General features: G+C 41.7%; 3 protein-coding genes across 4 annotated transcripts in view; 1 reads left to right on the top strand and 2 right to left on the bottom strand.

Moving 5' to 3' along the window:
• Nucleotides 1–603: 603 nt before the first annotated feature.
• prlra (prolactin receptor a) lies at nucleotides 604–14,865 on the bottom strand (the record flags this gene model as incomplete). The annotated part of the gene is made up of 11 exons (XM_080755646.1): nucleotides 604–1,839; nucleotides 1,968–2,037; nucleotides 2,259–2,355; nucleotides 3,490–3,631; nucleotides 3,810–3,976; nucleotides 5,371–5,540; nucleotides 5,762–5,897; nucleotides 7,474–7,573; nucleotides 8,630–8,692; nucleotides 14,655–14,674; nucleotides 14,808–14,865. The coding sequence occupies 11 exons, from the start codon at nucleotides 14,863–14,865 to the stop codon at nucleotides 604–606; spliced, it is 2,259 nt and encodes a 752-aa protein (XP_080611772.1).
• A 123-nt stretch (nucleotides 14,866–14,988) lies between these two features.
• LOC308310313 (cullin-2-like) lies at nucleotides 14,989–17,202 on the bottom strand (the record flags this gene model as incomplete). The annotated part of the gene is made up of 1 exon (XM_080756613.1): nucleotides 14,989–17,202. One exon carries the CDS (start codon nucleotides 17,200–17,202, stop codon nucleotides 14,989–14,991), a length of 2,214 nt encoding a protein of 737 aa, XP_080612739.1.
• A 1,920-nt stretch (nucleotides 17,203–19,122) lies between these two features.
• nedd4l (NEDD4 like E3 ubiquitin protein ligase) overlaps nucleotides 19,123–23,328 on the top strand; it is a 62,909-nt gene continuing 58,703 nt past the window's right edge. For both annotated transcript variants that reach the window (XM_080756150.1, XM_080756149.1), the window contains exons 1-2: nucleotides 19,123–19,502; nucleotides 22,273–22,346. In XM_080756150.1, the coding sequence (XP_080612276.1) occupies nucleotides 19,458–19,502; nucleotides 22,273–22,346 (119 nt within the window). In that variant the 5' untranslated portion in view covers nucleotides 19,123–19,457. The remainder of the gene's footprint in view (nucleotides 19,503–22,272; nucleotides 22,347–23,328) is intronic.

Below are 23,328 nucleotides of genomic sequence, written 5' to 3'. Positions count from 1 at the left end.
GAAATAATTGCAATACATTTTCAGTTCTGTACGAAACCATTTTGTAGACACCAGATCACACAAATTCCAGTGGAGCCCTGAAAAATCATTGTTGCATGTTATGTTATACAGGAGAAATATTCACTATTAACAACAACACATCCACCCCAAATTCAATATTGTAATGAATTAATGGCGAATTGCTTTTTGTATTCTTGAATTTAGAGTGGACCAGTGGAAGGATGTGGAAAAATCACCATTTATCAGGTTCTTATAAGAAAGAAATCTTAAATAGATCAAATAAATTAACATTGTGAGAGCAACATCTTTTCTTTCCAGCTATCAGCAGTTTCTTAGTGTATTTCCTTTTCCATCCAAAACTAACACAGATCATGCAGTGTTTTTCCCAGTTATTTTCCTCCCCCAAAAGAGCTTTAGCTCGTCTTTGTCCTCATTTAGTATTCAATGTCCTATTAATTGTGCATTGGGCAATCCAAGGGAATGCACACCAAACGCACTGCGACAGAAACAACAAGCCAGTGACCTCCAGACGGACCCACGGTGGTGTCAGGTTACGGGGGAGTGCTTGTTTTGGCTCACTCATGTCCACTAACTAAATAACTCCTAATGATTCAATAGAATAGTAGTTGTGTCCACATAACCATTTTCTGCCAGGACCATTTCTTCCTGAAGTGGCATCATGTGAATGTGGGTAGAGACATTTGGTATGGTCCATGGTGTCTGTGTAGTGAGAGTGGCAGACATTGTGCAGCAGCTCTGTATTGTTCTGTCTGTCTCCTCGTGGTCACAAGGACACCCCTCCCTCTCTCGTCCCCTCGCCTCCACCTCTTTCTGGAGAAGCAGACCATTGCCACTGGCCACCCCCTTCACTTTGCTGTAGTCCTCCCCTTTGGATAGCTGAGAGAGGGCTTCCCCAGAGAGGGCTTCCCCCTGTCTCTGGGATAGCTCGGTGAGGGCATCCCCCTGTCTCTGGGATAGCTCAGTGAGGGCATCCCCCTGGCCCTGGGGTAGCTGAGTGAGCGCGTCCCCCTGGCCCTGGTCTGATGAAAGGGGCTGGAGGAGCACCATGTCGTCCTTACTGACCTCATGGACTCCAACGTACTCCTTGGACCGGAATGGGGCCAGCTGCAGCTTGCCAGTGGCCTCCTTGTGCCCAACGGTGGGAATGTCGTATTGACTGTGAGCCTCCTGGAGGTGCACGTGAGGCTGGGTTTGGGATACATGGAGCTGCTCCGACTGCTTCTCACCCAAGTGGAACTTGTCCAGGCCAGACGCCAGATTCAGGCCATTTTCTGAGCCATAGCGGCGCTGAGCTGGCTGGGAGGTCGTGGAGGGCGGAGGGAACAAGCTGCCAGAGAGGAAGAGCGGCTTGGTTGTCTCCAGTGAGCCCAGATTGACCAGGGATCTGGAGCTATACTGAGGTAGTGGCGAGAACACACAAGGCCAGGTCTTCACCCTCACCCTCCCGTCACACATGTCGGGGCTGATCCCCTCTCGTTGAGCCTGACTGATCTCTCTCTCCTCCCAACGTAATCGCTGCCCTATCCTATCTGCCTCCATTTTTCTCTCATATTCTTTGACCTCCACCTCTCCACACTTCTCCATCAGCAGGATGTGGCTTTCACAGCTGCCTCGGCCAGAGTCACTGTCTGATGGGGAACCCTTGGATTTAGTGCAACCCTCCTGGAGGTCCTTGCATTCCTCTAACATCATCTCCTGCTCTTCTGGAGCATTCACTTCCAAGTCCTCCACCAGCAAGTCCTCACAGGACTCAGATATGGTAGTTATTGGGAAACCAGGCACCACCAGTGCATGATAGACCTCTTCACATGTTCCAAGCTATGCAAAGGAATAATTATGCAGTACATTAGTTGTCGATACAGTTAGCATATACAGGTATGCACGCACGCGCGTACACACACACACACACACACACACACACACATTCCAGTGTTGTACTATCTTACCTTGAGAAGCTGCTTATCAAATCCATTGATCTTAGGACCAGGTACTGGAGGCAGGAGGCAGTGCTTCACACTTGAGTTGTAAAATAAATAAAACATTTTAGGTATAGGAATATTTTTTATTGCAGTGATTCCTTGATTAATGGTTTATCTTTTAATTTAATCAAATGCATAGATAAAACTATATAATATACTGTTTCCCCTCATTGATCACTCCAATGGGGGCATCACTCCTTGGAGGGATCATTGGAGATCATACAGATTAACCGTGATATTATACTTTCATTCTCTCACCTGTGGATCTTCATGTTTAGGATGCATGTGAGGATGAGGAAGATAACGGCAGAGAGGACTATGATGACCATGGACATGGACTTCTCATATGGGATGTCTAAAAAACACAACATGCATGTTGTCACTGTCGGGTGGAAACCTTGTACTGTATGTCCAAAACTGTTATGTCTACAAAAAGTGTATTCCAATAGATCCAATGTAGATAAGATGTAGTCACAAGCTCTTATTAATACTTTTCATTGGTTCACTATAAAACCCAGACACCTAACCACTTTCATTTAAAATATTGTTCTAAATAGCACAAATAGCAGATCCACAAGCTTACAAAGCGTAGACTATGTGAGCTTGTAGATTGCTTTTTTTTATTTTTGCTGCTTTTGTGTGACACCATAGTACTGTGTCAACTAAAAAGTTGAAATATGGAGAGCCGGTGATCAACGATACACAACAGGTTGTGGGATCCAGCAATATCTAAGCATTTTGATGGTTTAGGGTTAGGGTCACCACACCATTTGTTAATATATTTATAATACAGGAAAATACAAAGCATTTCATGTATCGGTCTGTAGGATCTCTTCGTTAAATAAATTATAATTAAGGTAATTAATAATGATAATTAGAAAGGACTGTATATTTTAACTTCGATAGCAGAGCAAGAAACTCCGGAAATGTAAAAATACTCAGTACCAAAAACCTAGGCAGAGAGCCTGTAGCGAAAATGGTTATAAACCTTTTAGATTAATAAATTAAGAATTAGCTTTAACAGGAATATTTTTAGGGAGAATGATCAATATCCATATAATGCCTTAAGTAGGAAATACTTTTAGAAAAATACCTTTTAAATACCAAAGATGAATAAATATATCCACATGAAAGAAATGATTGTCCAGTCAGGAGCTTATGATGTTTCAGCCAGTTCACTTTAGTTCGGAGAGCACAAAGAATTAATCCACATACCAGCCAAATTACACCATTTGGTGACACATCCGTGTCACCAAATGGACACGGTTAATATAGCATTGTAATCAAGATTGGGAAAGCCATGAAGTCTGCCTTGCTACAGGGTCAAACAACAGTTTTCACAGATACACATGTAATCTGTGGCAAATGGGAGAAAAACTATTCTTTATCTGGCTAGGGGAGAAGTGAGATGTACCTCAGTGGGGCATATGATTATGACATCCACAAACAATTAATGTCTTAATAATTCAAAATTATCCATCGCTCTTACAGTCAGGAACGTTGATGTATGTGGTGGAACTCCATTCACTCCAGAAGCCATGGTCTGGCTTACAGCGCACCTGAAGAAGGTATGTTCCACCTGAACGCAGGCTGAAGATGTTGAATGTTTTCTGCTGGCCAGCACGGTGTTCCTGGGAACCACAAACATGTGATGTGTGACTGCCAAGGCCAAGATGCACGCACGCATGCACGCACGCACTCACGCACACACGCATGAAATGGATGAGATTGGAGGAGGCGCCCTGGTGAAATGTCATCTTGTGTTAACCACCTAATCTGGAAAGTGAATATATTTATTGTATTATTTACCTCCCACTCCTCATTTCCCTCCAGTTTGACACGAAGTTCATAGATGAGCGTAATCCAGCCAGATCGTGTGTCTGCTTTACGGGGTGGTTCCCAAGACACCTTGAAGAAGGGTCCGTCTTTGTCCTCTATCAAAGCCACTGTCACATTCTCAGGAGTATGTGGCTGGACTAGAAAAGACAGAGTGGAAAGAAAGTGTTTGTGTTTATGATAGAAAAAGAGAGCAGGTCAAGGAAAGAGAGAAATATTATTTTCTCTCTTTGTTCAGCTCCTCACCCGACACATTGTTTGCTTAATTTCCTTTATTTACTGCGGATTGCATTCACATTTCACACCTGCACCGAATCGTAATCAAGTGTGATTGGAAGCGAAACCCCCGTTTTTGCTCGGAGTATAATGCGGTTCTTTGATACGCATTACGATTCGAATGAGCCTTCACACCTGCCAAACGAAGTGCACTTTCCTTCAGCAGGATTCGTTTTTATCGCAGCAAAGCTCTCTGGTATGAATGTGACCTAAATCACTTAAGCTGGTATTAATTTTATGTCACTGGTGGTTGTCAATCAATTATGTTTCCATTGGCTTGGGTAGATTAGCATGTCATGACCAGTAATTTGGTCCACCTGATTGATGCTATAATGGTTAAATATAACTAACTATAAAACTATAAATATAACTAAAGGGCTGTTTGAAACAGTTGAGGCTCTCGCACATGCACGCACGCACGCACGCACGCACGCACGCACGCACGCACACACACACACACACACACACACACACACACACACACACACACACACACACACACACACACACACACACACACACACACACACATGACAACAAGCTGGAGGCTCAACCAACGATTACTGATTAATCAGATCATGTAATTATATGCACAGGATTAATTTGGCTGTGACATGGGCTGGGTACCGAGGCTAGTGACATGGTGGTGCACAATAAGGGGATAGCCTGATAGAAATCTAGACAGAAATGCATCCATGTCCATCTTGTAATTGCAAGCCATGGTGTACACTTCAACAAGACAAAAACTAGCACATCTGCAGTGGTTGTAGGTCGTTAGAATCCCTACTCTTCCACTGATAAAAAGTGGTTAAGACCCTAGTGTAGGACACCTACTGATTGACAACTACAGCAGTACTGCCTGAAGTTCATAGTGCAATAACTCCCCTGACCAAGTAGGGATGTCTTATTGAAAGAGCGGTATAAATGTAGTCTAGCAGGAGACCCCGCAAAAAAACTACTTTCTGACCTTGACAGCCCATACATCCAAACAGAAAAGTCCTATTTGAGTGCATTACATGACTTTAACAACATTAAATTCACTTTGTTGCTCACTTAGCCACTCGATCTGTCATTCACTTCATATATGCGCAGAGAATGGTTCTTTTTTGTATAGCATAGTAGTTAACTTAGTATTAGTATCTATCTGTCCCTGTTAGTCTAATTCATGTGAACAAACGGGAGAAAAATATTAACGTAAAATGTAAGATAGGGATGCAATAATACACAAGAGCAGAACAAAAGTATAACCATTGCTCACCAATATAGACCACATCTACTTCTACAGGCTCAGACGAGTTGCTGCCCAGAGGGTTGGTGGCCACCACAGTGATGTTGTAATTGATCCAGATAGAGGTGTTGTTCTTGTTGAAGAAACAGGAGTTCTCTCCAGCTGTTTGGTAATCTGGACACGCGTACACCATGTCAGAGCTACCATGTCAGAGAGTGATATAGAGATATACAGTATGCATGTCAATACATTTCAGTCAGGACAACTACATTGCAGAAAGTATTTTTAAGGAATATAAAATGAGCAATACATTTATTTCGTTTGGGGATGAATGGATCTGAAACCTTCACCTATTCACACATACTATCACTGTCTTAATGGATGTATTGGCAAAAGTGCTGAAGGAAGAACCATCACTGACTTCTCTTTGCGGTAATACAGGGCATAGGTGGTGGGCAGTCCTCCATCAGAACCTGGCTCCCACCAACATGTGAATGTCTCCTTCTCTGGGGAACGACAGCTGGTCAGTCTGGGCTTTCCTGGAGGGGTGTTATAGCCTGAAAAGAGACGCCACAAGAAGCTTCACACATGGGATGGATGTGATCCTATTTTACAGATTTCATAACAGTGCTTTCAAATGCCATTGCATAACAGCACGAATTTGGATGCTTTTATTACAGATTAAAGAGGAGTAGGGGTGTGACAGATAATCGCATAATTGATTTTATCAATTATCACCCCCCCCCCCCCCTCCCCATCAATTTTAATAAAATAATACATAATACAAAACACCTTCAAAAGTAACATATCTACAATCTATAAAGTATGAAATAGCGGGTAATCAGACTAATCAATTTAGTTGATTATAAAAAAAACAATTGGAACAATAGTAACAATTAATCAATAGAGCTACATGACAGACGGTCTTGTAACACATTTTTCCAGACATAATGCACTCTAAATATCAAACAGTAAAACATTCCCAATACTTCTGGTAAAGCACCAGCTGTCCTAGAGCATATACTGTAAGCTCTCGGGAGGATGGACATCTGGTGCCTTTTTATGCAACGTCAGTGACCTTCCATTTCTTAGATTGTAGACTGTAGAGACTAAATTTGACTGTAAACTCTAAAGCCTGATTTATATTTTGTTGTATGACAGTTAGCCGACAAAAGCACATCTACAAGCTCTGTTTGCAGATCTATTCTTGTCATGTGAGTTGTGACACGCACACCGTTGCATCTCTCCACTTTCATATACAAACAAATGCCTTTATTGATACCCCAATATGTTGGATGTATTATTCCCCACATGCAAGCACAAATTGTGACAGCAGTATATAGAATATCATCTACTTTGCTGTCATCCTGGACAAGTTGTATTTTGAATAACGCTTTCATTCTACAAATGAAATACTGACTTTTTGGAAGAGTGCATGTCTTTTGGAGCCTTTACTTAAAACAAACGTTTACAAACGTACACAATGATGATGATGTTGATGACGATGATTATTATTATTATGTCTGATTATTTTTATCAATGGATCTAGCAACTAAGAAGGCTCACGTATTATACTAAGGAGCATTCCGTGATTTGGAAAAGAATCCCGGTCCACCCCGGTAACAAGATGTGCACATGCACACACTAGGTGGGGGGACACGTGACAGGCCAACAGCACACACACCAAGGCCCGCCCCCGCTCGATCATGATTGGAGGAAGGCCCCTCTCTATCCTTATTGGATGAAAGCTGGGCCACCTAGCCAAAAACGCAAAACCTAAGGTTGTTTGACCCCCAGGGGTTAACTGCATGGGGACAGGGAGGAACTCCTTATATGGTCAGCACAATCTATAGTAGGGAGAATTATCACAACAAAACAAAAATATATTTGAATTAAGTTAAATCACTGAATATACCTTTAATAATAATCAACAATTTGCCTATCCTTTTCCGTAAGCATTTTAGCTTTTTAAAACTCTGGAATGTAACTTGGGTGAAATCAACAAATGACTAATATAAGACAAAAGAAAATTATAGAGCCTCACACCAAAACAATACACAGAAATAAATCTCACTACAAACTCCCTCTGAAATTTCATCAATCATAGTCTGTACTCTGTAGGCTGTGACTTACGAGTTCCTTTAGCCTGTCCGATCAGGAGCAGTGTCACAAACACAGCTGATGCCACAGGTTTCATTATGGTGCCAAATGATGTTGGCAACATGTCTGAGCACTATGGAGAAAATAGAACAGATAATATGAGGACCAGAACAGATTTACCAATACTGATGCCCCGTGTTCGGGGGAAGTAAGTTGGGATTTTTTTTTGCCTTTTTCTGCCTCTATTAATAGGCTGAAAGTAGGAAATGGGGAGAGAGACGGGGGGGAAACACACGACAAAGGCCGCCAGGGACCGGAAGCCGAACCCGCGGCACGCCGTGCAGGCTGGCTCAGCAGCCCGGGTGCCGGACAGCCACGACTCGCAAGATATGCTCAAAGCATTTCCGGGGGTCCCCAGCCCAAAACGTTGAGAACCACTGTCATATAGAGCACTTGTTGACTATATGTATTTACCGGTATGTCTAAATATAAACTATGATAATGACGTACGGTGCGACTAGCTGATTCAACTTGAAGTGGAAAAAAACCCCAAGAATGTACATCCTAAGCATAAACTTAAAGGACAACTTTAGTTTTTTTCAGGTTTCATGGTTTCAGGTTCATGTTTTAGGTGTTATTCTTTTAGCATGGGGCTAAAACTTTAGTCCTATACTATACCCCAAGAAATTACATCTGGCCACAAAAGATCACAGGATCTGCTGAATATGAAGGTAGCCTGGGGGGAAGCCACACTGTGTGTGATAGGCTTAATAGTTTGACACATTCAGTAGATCTCGTGATCTTTTGTGGCCAGATGTAATTTCTTGGGGTCTATAGTAGGACTATAGTAAATAATTAAAAAAATAATCGCTATAAAATGTTTAGCCCCATGCTCGAATGCCCCCACCCCCCCTGTCAAAAACAGCTAAAATCCCTAAAACGAAAGAAAGCAGCAAATGAAAAAAAAAGAACACTCATCTTTTACTTTCTCTAATAACAACCTAAAACTAAAGTTGTCCTTTAAGCCAATAATCACTGGGAATTATGACTAAACAACTATTACTTTTAGGTCATGCCTTGCCTAACATTGGATTGTTTTGCATCCTCTTGGTGAAGCATTATGGAAAAGCAAGCAGACCAAAAGCAGTCAAATATAGCATGAATCATTCATATTTTGTAGCTATCATACCTGTTTCCGGTCCCGGTTCATTTTCCCATAGTTTCGTTTGAGTGGCTCGGCAGCAGATTTGAACTGGAAAACACATGAAAATATCAATATGTCATATCAATATGCCTGTTGCAGAACTGTCTGAAGTCTCTCCATAATCTCAGACATTATAATAGACGTTTTCAGACATTATAAGCCTCTACACCACTATTTCCCAAACACCATTTGTGTGTATTATTTCAAAAACATTTTTAAATAACATCCCCCCAAAATATTTTTATTTTATTAATTAAAAACAAATGCAATAAATTAGAAAATGAATGTAGTTTGTAGTAGTAGTTTGGGTCCTGGGGAGACTAGCTAAAACGTTTGGTTAACTATGTCATGACATAACTATGTCACTATGTCCATTTTCATTGGGCAGGTTCAGTGTTCGAATAAAACCACCAGGCTGCTACATTCGATAATAGCCAATATCAATCGTAATAGCCTAAATCTTAAGATTACACTTAATTAAAATAAATGTAAAAGAACAGTAAACATGACAAGGCAAGAGAGCTAGAGGGGGGCAAAGAAAATGTGTGTGTGTGCGTGTGTGTGTGTGTGTGTGTGTGTGTGTGTGTGTGTGTGTGTGTGTGTGTGTGTGTGTGCGCACGCGTGTGTGCGTGCGTGCGTGCGTGCGTGCGTGTCATTCAATTTTGGATTAAAATACATCTGTCCCCTTATCTGTTGCTGTAGCTGTTTGCATAATGTGAGCTAAGGCTTATGCCACAAAATCTGTGCCACATTATAGCAGGGATGCTGCTTTCCAGTCATGGCAGACTGGAACTGTTGTGACAAACATATCGGCTGTTATCTGGGTTGAACTAGAGGTCACACAGAAGCAGTAGCTGAAGATGCATGACAGTCAGCAAAACGTCCACCTCTATACCTTTTACTCCCACTCTCTCTTGTGAGTGACAGCAGTGTTTGTATTTATTCTGGTTACTGTAATGAGCGTGCTTTCTGGTCTAGAGGGGTGGGCGCGCTTGGAGCAAGCACTGGAGAATGTATTGCACAACTCCCTATGCGGATTTTGTACTGAGGTGTCCTGCATACAGAACACACCACTGTTCCCATTATACCTCATACCTGTAGTTCACTTGACTGGCTGCAGCCTAAATCAAGAAGACAATTACACTGCAGGTGCCTATTCCTTTTCAAATGTGTTCACTATAACTGCCCTCCATACTTGAAACAGTCACTGCAACCATATACTGTACATCCCCATATCCACACACACACACACACACACACACACACACACACACACACACACACACACACACACACACACACACACACACACACACACACACACACACACACACACACACACACACACACACACACACACACACACACACACACACACACACACACACACACACACACACACACACACACCAACAACCCTACTTTACTGTGCCCAAAATAATGTTTCGACCTATTTGCTATCTATATGTGTTCCACTTACACATGCACCTGATGAAAATAACATTTATTCTAAACATCATTTATTCTCTTTTATGTACAGTAAACATTTATATAGCCAGTTACCATGTAAGGCATCATATCAACAGATATACCACAAAGCCAGTGGCTGGTTATCTATACTCTTCTCCATCACGCATTTATTTCAGCAACCTCACATGATCTGATAATTGGCATTAGGGAACTGCATGAGCCTTGCGCTACATATAGCCTAGCTTCTTACGTAACCAACGGCACAAATGGAATAAGCTGTTAAGCTGGTGAAATGCTGGCAAACAGAGAAGAGCTCCCTATAACAACAACTTAATGGCCTATATATCCACATAGCCATGTCATGCTTTCTGTTTGTTCTTGTTATGATGTTTTGTATGAATGTGTAGTGTGTGTTTAATTACTTGGGTGATGATGGTGAGGATATTACCAGATTTATTATCTTTTGGACTATATGTATTTGTGCTATTTTCACTATTTTGTCAACACGTTTGTTTGCTTTTTTCCTTATTTTTTCCCTCACAATTGCATTTCAATCAGAAACTGTGCTTAGTGCCACCAAAAGAGCTAGATGGGGGTTGTGTTGTTTTCAACCTTTTGGGGGAAAGTTAATGTTATTTTGACAAATCTGTATCTCTATCATGGCAGAGTATGATATAACTAAAACAGTTGCAGTGGTTGGAGGTAATGTACTCTTATTGAGACATTTAGACCCTGTGTTTGGGTATAGGAACAATAGTTGACGAGAGAGTTATTGTCCGAAGTTCAAAGTGGAATAACTCCCACCCTTCGGGATGGGCAGATTTTCTTGAAATTTAGGGAATCAGTAGGTTGGCCCAAAGCGATATTTAACATTTAGGTTAAAAAGTCATGCAGGTTTAGCCTGAATTTTCATTTCGTTTCACTTCATCGCCCAGAACATATTTTTTAGAGTTCAGGGAAGTATAGTGGTTAAGTGATACTAAAATGGCACGTTCACATTTATCATTACAATGGCATATAATGTTGTACGTAATTTACAATCGAATCACCTAAAATAGGGCATAGACTTGACATCGTCAGCAATAACACCTGAATGATGCTAATAAACAAAGAACCACCATGTAACCATTAATTGGTCAAGAAGTATCATTTTTGAGAGATTTGTGGCATGCAACTCTGTTGCACAAACAAGTAAAAATCAGTTTTAAGGCTGATACACCTGACCTGAGGCAGCATATGGCAAGTTAATTATTCAGTGCTAATTTTAAATTGTGCTCGGTTTCATGGTGTTGGATGGATGTGTCAGGCAAGAATTAAGCATTAAGTGGTCTCAAAATACAAATTAATAAAGAATGTTCCTTAGCTCTTTAGTTCCTTAGTTCCTTCCTTATAGCTTATGACAATGCTATAGATTAGAACATAGCTTTATTCCTTTCAATGAGCCCCTTGTTCAGGAGGGCTACAGAAATACAAGCTCACAATATGTAAATGAGGTCCCACCTACAGTAATAGTTCTGCAACTACTAATTACGTTGACTGTTTATGAATTAACTAATCTGAACTGAACAAAACTAACATATGCACGTAATATTGATCTGGGAAAGCTGAGAGTAACTGCAAATTGCAACTAAAGGAAGCATGTGTGTGCAATGCTTTGTAGCCTACAAGCAAGGAACTATATGTTCTGTCATAATGTATAGTTCAAGTAGCCTACCTTAATAAAAACATTTGATTCAATTGATCTAACATTGAGTAGCACAAATGGACTGTTAAGTCCAAGGCTGCAATATTTTTGGGCATATGTAGGCGAAAATGCACAAAATAATAATCAGGTCTACAAGTTCACAACATGTGAGTGTGTAAGCTTGTAGGCTACTATAAAACAGGCTTAAACGGTTGTAAAAATGCTGGAGATGTGCTTGGGCATTAACTACTGTGAACCTGGTGTCCTTATAGGAAATTATAAATTATACATTTTTTTTGTAGCCTAGTAGATTGACAAAATGTAGGCTAAATCAGTTTGGAAGTTCTGGTATCCATTGTTGCAAACATCACTCTGTATTCTTGATATTTGCACACATGCACCTATAGTGCAATTAACAAATGATAACTACTTCATGATGAATTATGCATTTACTATGACTTAACTAATGCTTAAAAGTGTATAGTTATTATCAAGTGTTACTTACTAAGCATTATTTACAAGGGCTGCATGCTGTCTGCTGATGTCTGTTGAAATCACTTTTATATGTCGTTTCACTAACCTTTTGTCTGTGAAATGAAGCAAATCTCAATTTCTGTCAACTCGTCAGTGAGTCGAATACCGGAACACTCGCCCCGGTGCTTGCCCGTTTTCCGATTGAGTCCCGAGTGGAGACGCAACGGCGGTGAGGATATACCGACCGACTAACCTACTATTTGGCTGAACCGCGGAGAGTCAGCAGTCCTCCCCATCCACCGCGTCCAGAGAGGTCCAACTACGAGAGGCTCTTCGCGCGGGCGCGTAATGATAAAACCACGTGACCGACAATAAGGTAGCCGAATATTCAGCAGCAGCACCATGGCTGTTTCTCAGACAGAATGCAAAGGGCTATCACTGCATACGCGCGCATCATCACGCACTCATGGCACTGCAGTGCACTGTCACCACTGTGCACTGCAAGCCGATCATAAATATAATCATAGATGGTAATACATGTTATGTAACATGAAGACCCCTACAATTAAAACTTTTAAAACTTATTTTATTATTCACAAATTACATAATAATAGTAATAATAAATAAGTTTAATAAGTGCTTTACAGAGCAATGGAGAAAAAAGAAAAGAAAAGCAATGCATAAACATTAAAAAACAAGCAGTAATGCAATACAGTGAGGACATGAATAACAAAATAAAAGATCAATTTAAAGGAAGGGTGTAGAAGTGGGTCTTGAGCTGTGCTTTAAAAATGTACAGAGGCTGCCTGTCAAAGGTACAGTGGGAGTTTGTTCCGCATGCCGTTGGCCCGTAGAAGCAAGAAAGTTGCAATTTTTTTAGGCAAAACGAGCAGGCCAGCAGTGGAAGACTTAGGCTTAGGGGGACCTTAGGCATGTCCTTTAATCACGTCATATGTTCATCACATCATATGCTGCTACGGGACATACGCATCAAACGACCCAATAACCACAGTATACCGCTAATCAACTTACAAATTACATATACCGACACTGAAACATATCTTTATTACGTTAAAACTACGTACGTAGCAAATAGCTAAACCTAATAATTCAATATTGCAAACGTTCTTTCACAGAGAGGCTGAGATTTGAAAGTTTATAGCGGTCGACAGTACTTGCACGCTCTGCTTGCGCACTAGTAGGCCATTTATGGCCTACTTGGGTGCAACAAGCAAGTAGGCACTCGACAGAGTGCAGTTTAGTTCTTGAACTAGATTTGTTGAATCATGACCGTACAGGGCCAAATTAGCCATTGGGTCAGTGGGGCCGTGGCCCAGGGGCCCTTGGATCTCAGGGGTCCTTTGGGGAAATTGGACCGCACGGTACTGGGTTTGTGGCCCTGAAAAGAGCTCCCATGGAGACCTTCATTGGCCACTGATTTTGTTAAATTTAGGTCCAAAATGTGATAAAAACATGAAAATTCCACGCACACACAGGCTATGGGGGCCCCAGAAAATGTACCGGCCCAGGGGCCCTCATGGGGATAATCCGTCCCTGTGACCGTAGGCTATAGGCCACACACCAATTCTGGCAAACTATTTATTCCAAATGGCTATGATTATTTCATCCAAATTTGCGTGACCGTGAGAGACCTATTTTGAGGGGCGCTAACCCGGGTTTGTCATGTAAACACAAACATTGTGTAAAAACAAACATGAGGAAAAGTGAGGATGCAAATTGTGATTGGCCAGAATGAGATGATGTATGATGATATGTTAAGAGCACCCCTCACTTCACATGGGTGTGATTTCTTGTTTTGTTTTTGAGTGGTAGCCACTTATGCCCAGCTTTGTGTTTACCACGGAATGTGATGATGATCTATGATGATAAGAGTGACCCTCACTTCACAGTGAGTGTGATCTTTGTTTTTTGTTTACAAAAAATGGCGGAAATTCAAAATTACAAAAGCAATAATCAAACATATTTTGACAAATAAATAGCAATAGAATATTCAAAATATTTTGACTGTCTATTGCACAAGACAACAGCTTTAGACAGGGATGTATATATTAGGTTAACAGTTAACTGTACACAAAATAATTCACAACAAAAAATGTCCCAGCTTACAGTATCTCGAGAACCATCTGACCGATCAAGTTGTTAAAGTTGTGTGTATTGCCGAGGACCTGATGGAGAGGGAAGTTGTCAGTGGTTATTTAGCTAAAAAAAAATCAGCCTCACTAACAAAATAACAAAATAACTAAATAAATGCAGAGCTTATAAGAAAAATCTAGTCTACTACAGTCATATGAATGCTGATGCCAAATAAGTAAAAGGATTAATGAAAACTAACAAAATAACTAAATAAAAGCACAGGCTAACTGGAGCTGCCGTGACGGTGTCTGAACAAAAAGAAATAAGAAAAAGAAAAATCACCTGCACACCTTCACTTATGTTCCACTCCTCTACCTCAAAATTATGCTACATACTCCTACGTCCCAACCAAGACATCACGTCTTCATCACGTTGTTCTACCTCTCTCCACCCCAAGTTCTCCTGTTCCTCCTTCGTCATCATCTCCTCTGTCTACCATGTCGGACCACAGTTGCGGAACTACACCCATACTGCCGTATACATTTATTAGGTCTTCTGTGAAAGTGTGTTTTATTTGTGGGACGGGAGAACGTCAGGGGTTGCTCCTGGCTCCTTCTTGTTTTCATGCCACATAGCTTAACTCGTCTGCCAAGCTCTGGCTACGCTCAACAAATTCCTTGTCAATGAGCACCTCAATGCACTTTTTGATCATGCTGATGCTGGGGTTGAATCTGGCCTTGGACTGGTCGATGACCTCTTGGATGAGGGCGTTGTGTCGCAGCACCTTGCGGGCTTTCATGATTCTCACTATAGCGGCTTGTAAATACATTTTGCGGTCCTCGTCTATAGAACTCCTTGTCTGCTCCATCTCTTGTGGCGTGTCTTTCTGCATCGACATTGTGATCTTGAACTTGGTCCTTTTGCTGGTGAATCCCATATTTAATGAAAACGTGGATTCGGACTCTACTTCCTCATGTTGTGAGTTGTGGTTGAGCATCTTGACGTCCAACAGGGACTTAACAGTCTTCTGTAGCTCCTTCTCATTCATCTGGGTGGTGTCCTGTAGTTCCTTGTAGGTCACTACTGTTTGGCTGTTGTTGAAGGCCAGCAGCACGGCCATCTGGTATGTGGTAACCATGGCCACGTAGGGCTTGGACAGGTAGTTGAGCTTGACCTCACCTGTGCCGTGGTGGTGCAGCCAGGTCAGCTTTCTACCACTGAATTTCTGATTGTAAAACACCTCAAACATCTGTACACTATTCTCTAGTTCTTGAGGAATGGCAAAGGTGGAGGAGGTGACGTGTGTGAGGGGCCAGGCTCCTGCCTGTAATACAAGGATGTGGAAGTTGATGTCTACAACATTCTTTTTTGTTTTTTGGAAAACAAAGTTGGTGAAGTTATTGTTGAGTTCAGCACTCACACTCATGTCTGTGTACATTCTGTGGAGCTTGCTTGTGAACTCATAGCCACATGTTTGCTTCAGTTTGTTGATCATGGCTTCTTCGGAGTCCATTGACAATGACAGGCTATGTATTAACCGCTTTGCTAGCATTCTGGCGTAAAACTTCTGAAAGATATCCTTGTCGTCGATGTATTTGAACACTATGTTGAAGCTGGTCAGTTTGTCCTCCACCTCGCTCTCCGTCCTTCCCTTGGCAGACTTCTTCAGCAGATTGTCACAGTACTTGGCCAGCAGTTCGGGGGCTATGCAGATGGATTTAGTTTCCCTGTAGTTCACCACAGATGTCAAAGCCTTATCAAGTGCACTCATGAAATGATGATCCCCATTCAGGACCGTGCTTATGAGGTGAACAAATTTACTGTGGACCTCCAGCACAGCCTCGACAAACTGGGTTGGCATATTTTCCGGAGAGAGGTTACTAGTGGCTCGAAGGCACTCGTCGTGGATATGTGCCTGCAACACGTGGATCATGTGAGGTAAGCCACTGGTCACATCCCGCAATAGGGTGTACATGTTGGCCATGTCGTCTGTCTTCTCTTGCCGGATGATGTTCTGACACTCGCCAAAGAGGAACTGCAGGTGGTCAGCCACCATCGTCTGCTGGAATTTCTGGATGACTTTTGTGTAGGTGGTGTCGTGCAGGTACTTCCGAAATCGCACCTCCTCGTCTTTCAACTGTGCTAAGACCTTTTCCATATACTGTGAGCAGTTGGACTCTTGCATTAGTTTGGATGCTTCCTGTGTGTAATCTTCTCCCATTTTGTTCAGAAATGGCTCCTCGAAGACTTCCTGATAAAATGCCATCTGGGACTTCTTGTACTGTTCAACATGAATAAAGGAGTTGATGACTCCATGAATTACTTTCTGGTCATTTCTTATTTCTTTGAGCAGCATTGAGATCAGAATGGGCCGGAGGGGCTCTATCATCCTCTTCCTCCAAACATCTAACGCCAGCTCTCCGATGTATAAAGGCTTAGCCGTGTCCTCACCTGTGGAGCCGTTTTGCAGATCATCCTCCACTAGTTTTTTCTTTGTGATGTAATGAGTGTTGAGATAACTGAATAACTTATTAATGTAGATTGCCCCTTCGCGGTAACACTCCCAGTAATTGTTGTACGTCTGTAAAATCTGATTTGACTTCTTAACTTTCTCGTACAAGGAATGGACATGACTTTCCAGAAAGTCCTTGGTTCTTTTGTATAAGGGATTTTCTTCAGGGGGTGTTTGGTCTGTAACACATAAGGCATAAATGTCAGGGAAGCTGTTATTCCATGTAGTCGACTCCACATTGCGAAGCAGCAGAACTGCCTCGATTGTAGTCTGCAGCTTCTTCCATGTCTCGTCGAAATTCACTTTCCGGGGCTTCAGGGACATTGTAAGAATTCCTTTTAGACAGCGTTTTGAAAGTAGCTGTCTCCGATGTCTCAATTAGAAGCTGTTCAATTATGCTACCTGTTCACAGCACACGACTATTACCGATGCTCCAGTGACGAAGGGTCATACGTCACTATGGCAATGTATAACCAATATAAATACCTAAGGCTCGACTGGTTGTCTAACACCGGGTCAAGACCAGCTGAGATGGTGTCCAAGCAGGACTTTGTGAGATGCCCCTTGGCAGTAGCCTAAGGGAAAGAGTGGGAACAAAGCTGTGGGATATATATCCGGGTTGTCAGACCAGTTTAACTCGGAAGGCAATGAGTTATTTCGTAGTCAGAGCCTAACTGTTAATGTATTGAATATATCTTATATTGCTGATAGCATGTGGTTGTCGCTGAAAGCAGTGAATTAACATGCACTTGCCTTTTATGTCGTTGGCTGCAGTGTTTGTGTCATTACTGTGGAGTCATTCATTCATAAGGAGCCTTGATGTGAGTCATGCCCAAAGATAAGGTCTATGATGTCAGGCTTAGGTGTTTCCTTAGGTATAGTATCCATTTATGACTAATGTTGGCAATTAAGTATGCTCTGAAACGTTCTTTATAGTGACAGTGACGTATGACCCATACGTATAAGTGGTATTTACACTTGCCTTCTCCTGACCCCAAGCCCCCTCTATTCACCTTCAGCCCCTGTGTTTTTTGAGGGGCGCTAGCCCCTCCTATGCCCAGCTTTGTGTGTTTGTGTGTGTGTGTGTGTGTGTGCAACGGAAATTATTTGATTGGCTGAGCACGGAATGTGATATATGATGATACTGCATATGATGATAAGAGTGCCCCTCACTTCACACAAGTGTGATTTTCAATTAAAATATAGCTGACCACCGGTTCCATCAGGCCTTTTTATCTCCCCCATCTAATGGTAATGTGTAATCTAACGGTTATATGTAGTGCATATATGTAACTCATATGGAGTACTCTACGGTGACACGGGGGCGAGTTTGGTGTAGGGTGGAATTCTCATATCTGACTTTTGTTTTGTGAATCTGTTAATGTTAATGTAATGAGTAGGCTATTACGAATCATGTTCTGTTGTAAGTAGGATAGGCGTTTATAAGCTTTTAGCTTCTGCCTATTCCTTTTGATCATCTTCATGTTTTGTTTTGTTTTTGTAACAGCTTCCATTCATTGTCTTTAAATATTGTATTTGAAACTGAAGGATCAAATAAACTAAACTAAACTATTACACTTCAATAAGTGTGCTATGAATTAAGTGACTTCATACACAAAATAGAAGCTATAGGCCTATTTGTACAACTGAGTGCTGATGTCCTGTATACGACCGCCAGAGGGCGAGGCAGGACAAGCCAAACTCCCTAACGTGTGTGCGGGAGCGGGCTGCGGGAGGGGTGCAAATTCCACCTACTATTATTTTATTATTTTATTTTATTATTATTATTATTAAAAATCTCCTCCTTTCTTTATTTTAGTTTGAGGAATTAAGTGAGTTGGTTCAAGAAAAGTCGCTGACCTTATCCATCCACCTTTGACAGTGCTCAGCACACACACACACACACACACACACACACACACGCACACACACACGCGCGCGCGCGCGCACACACACACGCACACACACACACACACACACACAGACACACACACACACACACACACACACACACACACACACACACACATACACACACGCGCACGGAACCTTTTCCGTATCCGCTCTCTACACCGGATCTTCAAACATTGATTCAAGAGTCGCTGGTGCGTTATTATGGATCCCACTCCAGTTCTAGGCAAACCGTGCCAGGCCCCAGCGGGGGGCGGGGTTTGCCCCAACTGAGGTGCGATCCATAATAACGCGTCTCCGGCATCATCATCAACCGCTGTGGCGAGAGGAAGTCACAGAGCTTTCTGTCACACACAACGTCAAGACTACTACGGATTATTAGGTTAGGAGGGAGTTAACAATATATAGCCGTACTGCCTTCTGCTTGGAAACATTTCTGACAGTTGTTTCACGAGTTATTGATCAGGCGGATCAGGCTTACTAATAAACACACCACGGCACAAAGGACTGTGTGTGTGTGTGTGTGTGTGTGTGTGTCTGTCTGTGAATCCTGCACTCCACCACGGCAGAGTAGACAGGGGGAGAAGGAGACTATTGTTCACGGCTAGCTTGGCTGGGCTACTAGCACTGTTTCTTGTTTGGACCTGTGGACCTCCAGCCTATATGGAATGGCTACGAATCTCGAGCCCATATATGGACTGTCAGAAGACGAGGTAATGTATAAGTGAATTAAAAAAAATGCCACCACATGTGTGCCTTGCACGATAACGCAGGAGATAATTGACGCGTTGGACTGTAAAACATACCAGGGGGTGTAGTGCCGTATGTTGTTGTTGCTGGACAGCCGCAGCTAGCTAGCGTTCACGTCCAAAGGCTTAAAATATCGTCGCTCGAGCCTTTCGCTCGATAATAAATGATGTGTTTTCAGTGTCGACGCCTCGTCTTTTCACTTGGAAACCATGTCATTTTTGTCAGTTGAAAGGTGTAAAGGAGCGAGCCTCCTGTCCCAAGCTCCGCTAGAAATACTCCTCAGGACGTCAGCTGTCAGGAGCTGCTTGTTCCGTGTATCCAAAGCCTTTCTTTGGCTGACATCAGGTCCTTGATAGTGAATGTGGACTGTTAGAATCCTTCTGATGTCAAGGTTTTTAAAGGTTACATTCTACTAATATCCTTCTGATGCCAAGGTTTTTTAACAAATCAATAAATAAAGCTATTATGATGATCCTAACCCTAACGTTATATTCCAGCCCAGCCAAGCAAGGGGGTTTAACATTCCATTCCAAAAATACAATCCGTTTTTTTAACCTTACATTCCAGTCCTTATGTTGAACTTTACATTCCATTTACAGTAAAACAAAAAAAGAGTCCTTCTGAATCTGTAACGGGGGTTTTAGATACAGTCGTATAATTATTCTTAACGGTTTTAGGCGGCGTTACAGTATTCCAGTAATGATCTTTCTAAAGTAACGTTTGGAAACGTTTTCCATAGAAGCATTCTGATCTAAAGGTTTGTAGGCCCATATCTTTCAATGACACACATTTTACATACCGTTAGGCCTATATTTTCAGCTACTTTTAATGTTGTTTTATTATTATTATTATTATTATTATTATTATTATTTACACTATTCATTTATTATACATTTTTAAACAATATTTCATGTTCAAAACTGAAAATAATTTCATAACCACAAAACGAATTCAAATTATTTGAGGCTAACACAGCTTATATCTACTGCTAAACAAAAGCCCCTTCACCCCTAAGTGATGAACTGTTTTGGAGAACAGAATTGTCATTTAATTCATTTCGTTTCACACACCACCATAAGATACAAGAATAGCACAAATATAAAACATTATTAAAAAATTAAGCCATAAACACTGTTGTTGTTCTAGGTCTGCTGAGTCCATGGTCATGGATGGATGAAATATCCTCATATATTCTTCCTGTTCTTACTGGGATTTGGGGGGGGGGGGGGTAGCACTACCTGCATGCTTACATCAATGGACAAAGGAGTCTCCATAGTAACTAGAGTAACTAGACTACTGGATTAACACACTCATTATGCCATAAATGACCAGGTCTTTTAATATAGCGTCTTCAGTTGAACTGCAAAATATAGGCTTGTAGCCTTTGTCTTACTGCTGCTATACGTTAAGCACAGATTTTTTTTAACATTACTGTAGTGTAGAGGATCTAAATCTATTTAAATCACTGTGAGTGATCCTTATCGCTTTTGCTAAATGCCAAATTATTGAAATCATAATTATGTAAAATCATGTACTGTTACTGTAAGTAGCCTAATGAATAATTCAGGTGAAATGTCCAAGCCAGTATTCATGTCACTATTGCTGGGACTCTGGGAGATGGGAGCAGGCTACGTTACCTTGCTTCATTTGACTATACCACATTTTCCCTGACCCCTGTCTGTCATTATGAAAGTTAGAGCTAAAGACCATAGCGACATTCCACACATACTATAACAACAGAAGTGGCGTTGCCAGGGAAGGGGTGCCCTAGGCCTAGGGTTCACATTAAAATCCTTAGTGTTAATTTAACTCAAGAGTTTACACTCTTACAGTTACAGTTACACTCTTACAATTATAGGCCCACATTCCATAATATCATAATCTTATTGTGAATGTGTTGTAAACGATCAGTATTGTTACATCCCTCTGAACAAGGCTACTACCACCTTAAATAACAGCTGACTGTCTGTTCCCCTCCCTCGCCCTTTCCCTAGCAGCACTCACAATAATTAAGTCTGTGACCGAATATGTTGTCAGCTATTACTTTGCCTAAACATTACCTAGTCTATCTTCTGGTGTAGTGTAGTGCCATTGATTTTGTTTTGGCCTGCACTGTAATTTGCTGCGTAGTAGAAAGCTGTGTGAGGCAGCAACCTGAGTGCAGTGTGTGAGGCAGGTCAAATAATTCTCTAGGAGTCTAGGTCAACCCTAAATGGCTAATACATTTCCTATACTGAATGTTCTTTTTTGAGGGCCGCTAGCCCCTCCTATGCCCGGCTTTGTGTGTTTGTGTGAATAATAGCAAAGATTTGATTAGCAGATCACCCCATAGCGATGATTTGATTGGCTGAGCAAAGTAGTATTGAGGATAAAAAGTGAGAGCAGACAAGTGAAGACTGAAAAGAGAGGGCGCAAATTGTGATTGGCTAGATTTAGAATGAGATGATGTATGATGATAAGAGTGCCCCTCCTATGTCCAGCTTTTATTGTATTTGCAAACACAAACGTTGTCCTTCACAAACATTAAATGCCATTGACAATGAATGGACACTTTTGGGGGTGCACAACTGCACACGCTTATCCGACACACCACCAGTCTGTGCTCAAAGATGTAAAACACCAGCCAGTGCTCAAAGTCTGACATGTTGGAAGTAGTAGTGAGCTTTGGGAATTAGGAAATAATGTCTTGATGAATTTCATTAAATGTCTCCGATCTTTTGCTTTCTTTTCCAGCATGATACAAGGGTGCTACGGGTTAAAGTCATTGCAGGAATCGACCTGGCGAAGAAAGACATCATCGGAGCGAGGTGAGCAATGAGGATCGACCAATTTCTAATTGGTTGATGTGAGGTCATGGCGATGTACAAGCTCACAATGTTTTGTTCTGTGACGCGTTGTGAGCTTGTAGATTGGCCATTTTCGGGGTGCAATATCTGTACGCAACAAAGTATAAGTTGGACTTAATTCCTTTCTAGCTTCTTCATACTTCCACTGACACCCACATTGTCATTATATAAGTGCCATGCAGGCGTTCTTTCCGAACACCAGGTTTAGACACAGCTCAGTTCACATGTGCACATGTTCTCTATCGAACACTTTCTTCAGCCAGCAATATTTATTGAAACAGTAAATATGTTCTGATCAACTTCACAACCCCAGCATCAATATCTAAACATGTGACCATATTTTGTTCTTCTTACATAGCAATAAAACAACAGAGAGAGAGAGATATGTGCAGTGTGCTCCTCCTGGTAACAGATGTACTGATACATGCTTTTTATTTTGTTTGTTGTTTTTGTGTTGTTTTTCACTTATTCGGCTGAACACTGGATTGACCGGAAATGTGTTGTTCCTATTTTCTGCCTTTTGGTGGCCAAACCTTCGGTGCATCCCTAGTGGACTGTATGATACAATTAAACAATTAACATCCTATAATGAGCTCTGGCATGTATAAAAGTGCTGAGCAGGCCCAGTGGACCTCGATTTTGGATCAGATGGCAAGAGGAAAAGACCTGAGTGAGGATTCATTATTGCCATTGGAGCTCGGGTGGCAGGAGCTTCAGTCACCAACACTGCTGAACTGGCTAGTGTTACATACTGTACAGTATCAAGGCCTACAGTATTATTTATTTCGCATCTGAGCCACGGACCACCATTTGTTGAGACTTAGCCTCTCAGGCCAAAGACTATGAATATTTTGTTATTGGATAGGACTTTGTCCACAATTCCATATGCTGTATTGATGGTGATACCATATGAGATAACAGGCGTTAAATCTACATTCTCATT

The sequence above is a fragment of the Protomyctophum bolini genome (assembly GCF_963924005.1).
Source record: "Protomyctophum bolini genome assembly, chromosome: 22".
Taxonomy (NCBI): domain Eukaryota; kingdom Metazoa; phylum Chordata; class Actinopteri; order Myctophiformes; family Myctophidae; genus Protomyctophum; species Protomyctophum bolini.
The sequence above is the reverse complement of the archived record's forward strand: the minus strand, read 5'-3'. Positions and strand labels throughout refer to the sequence as shown.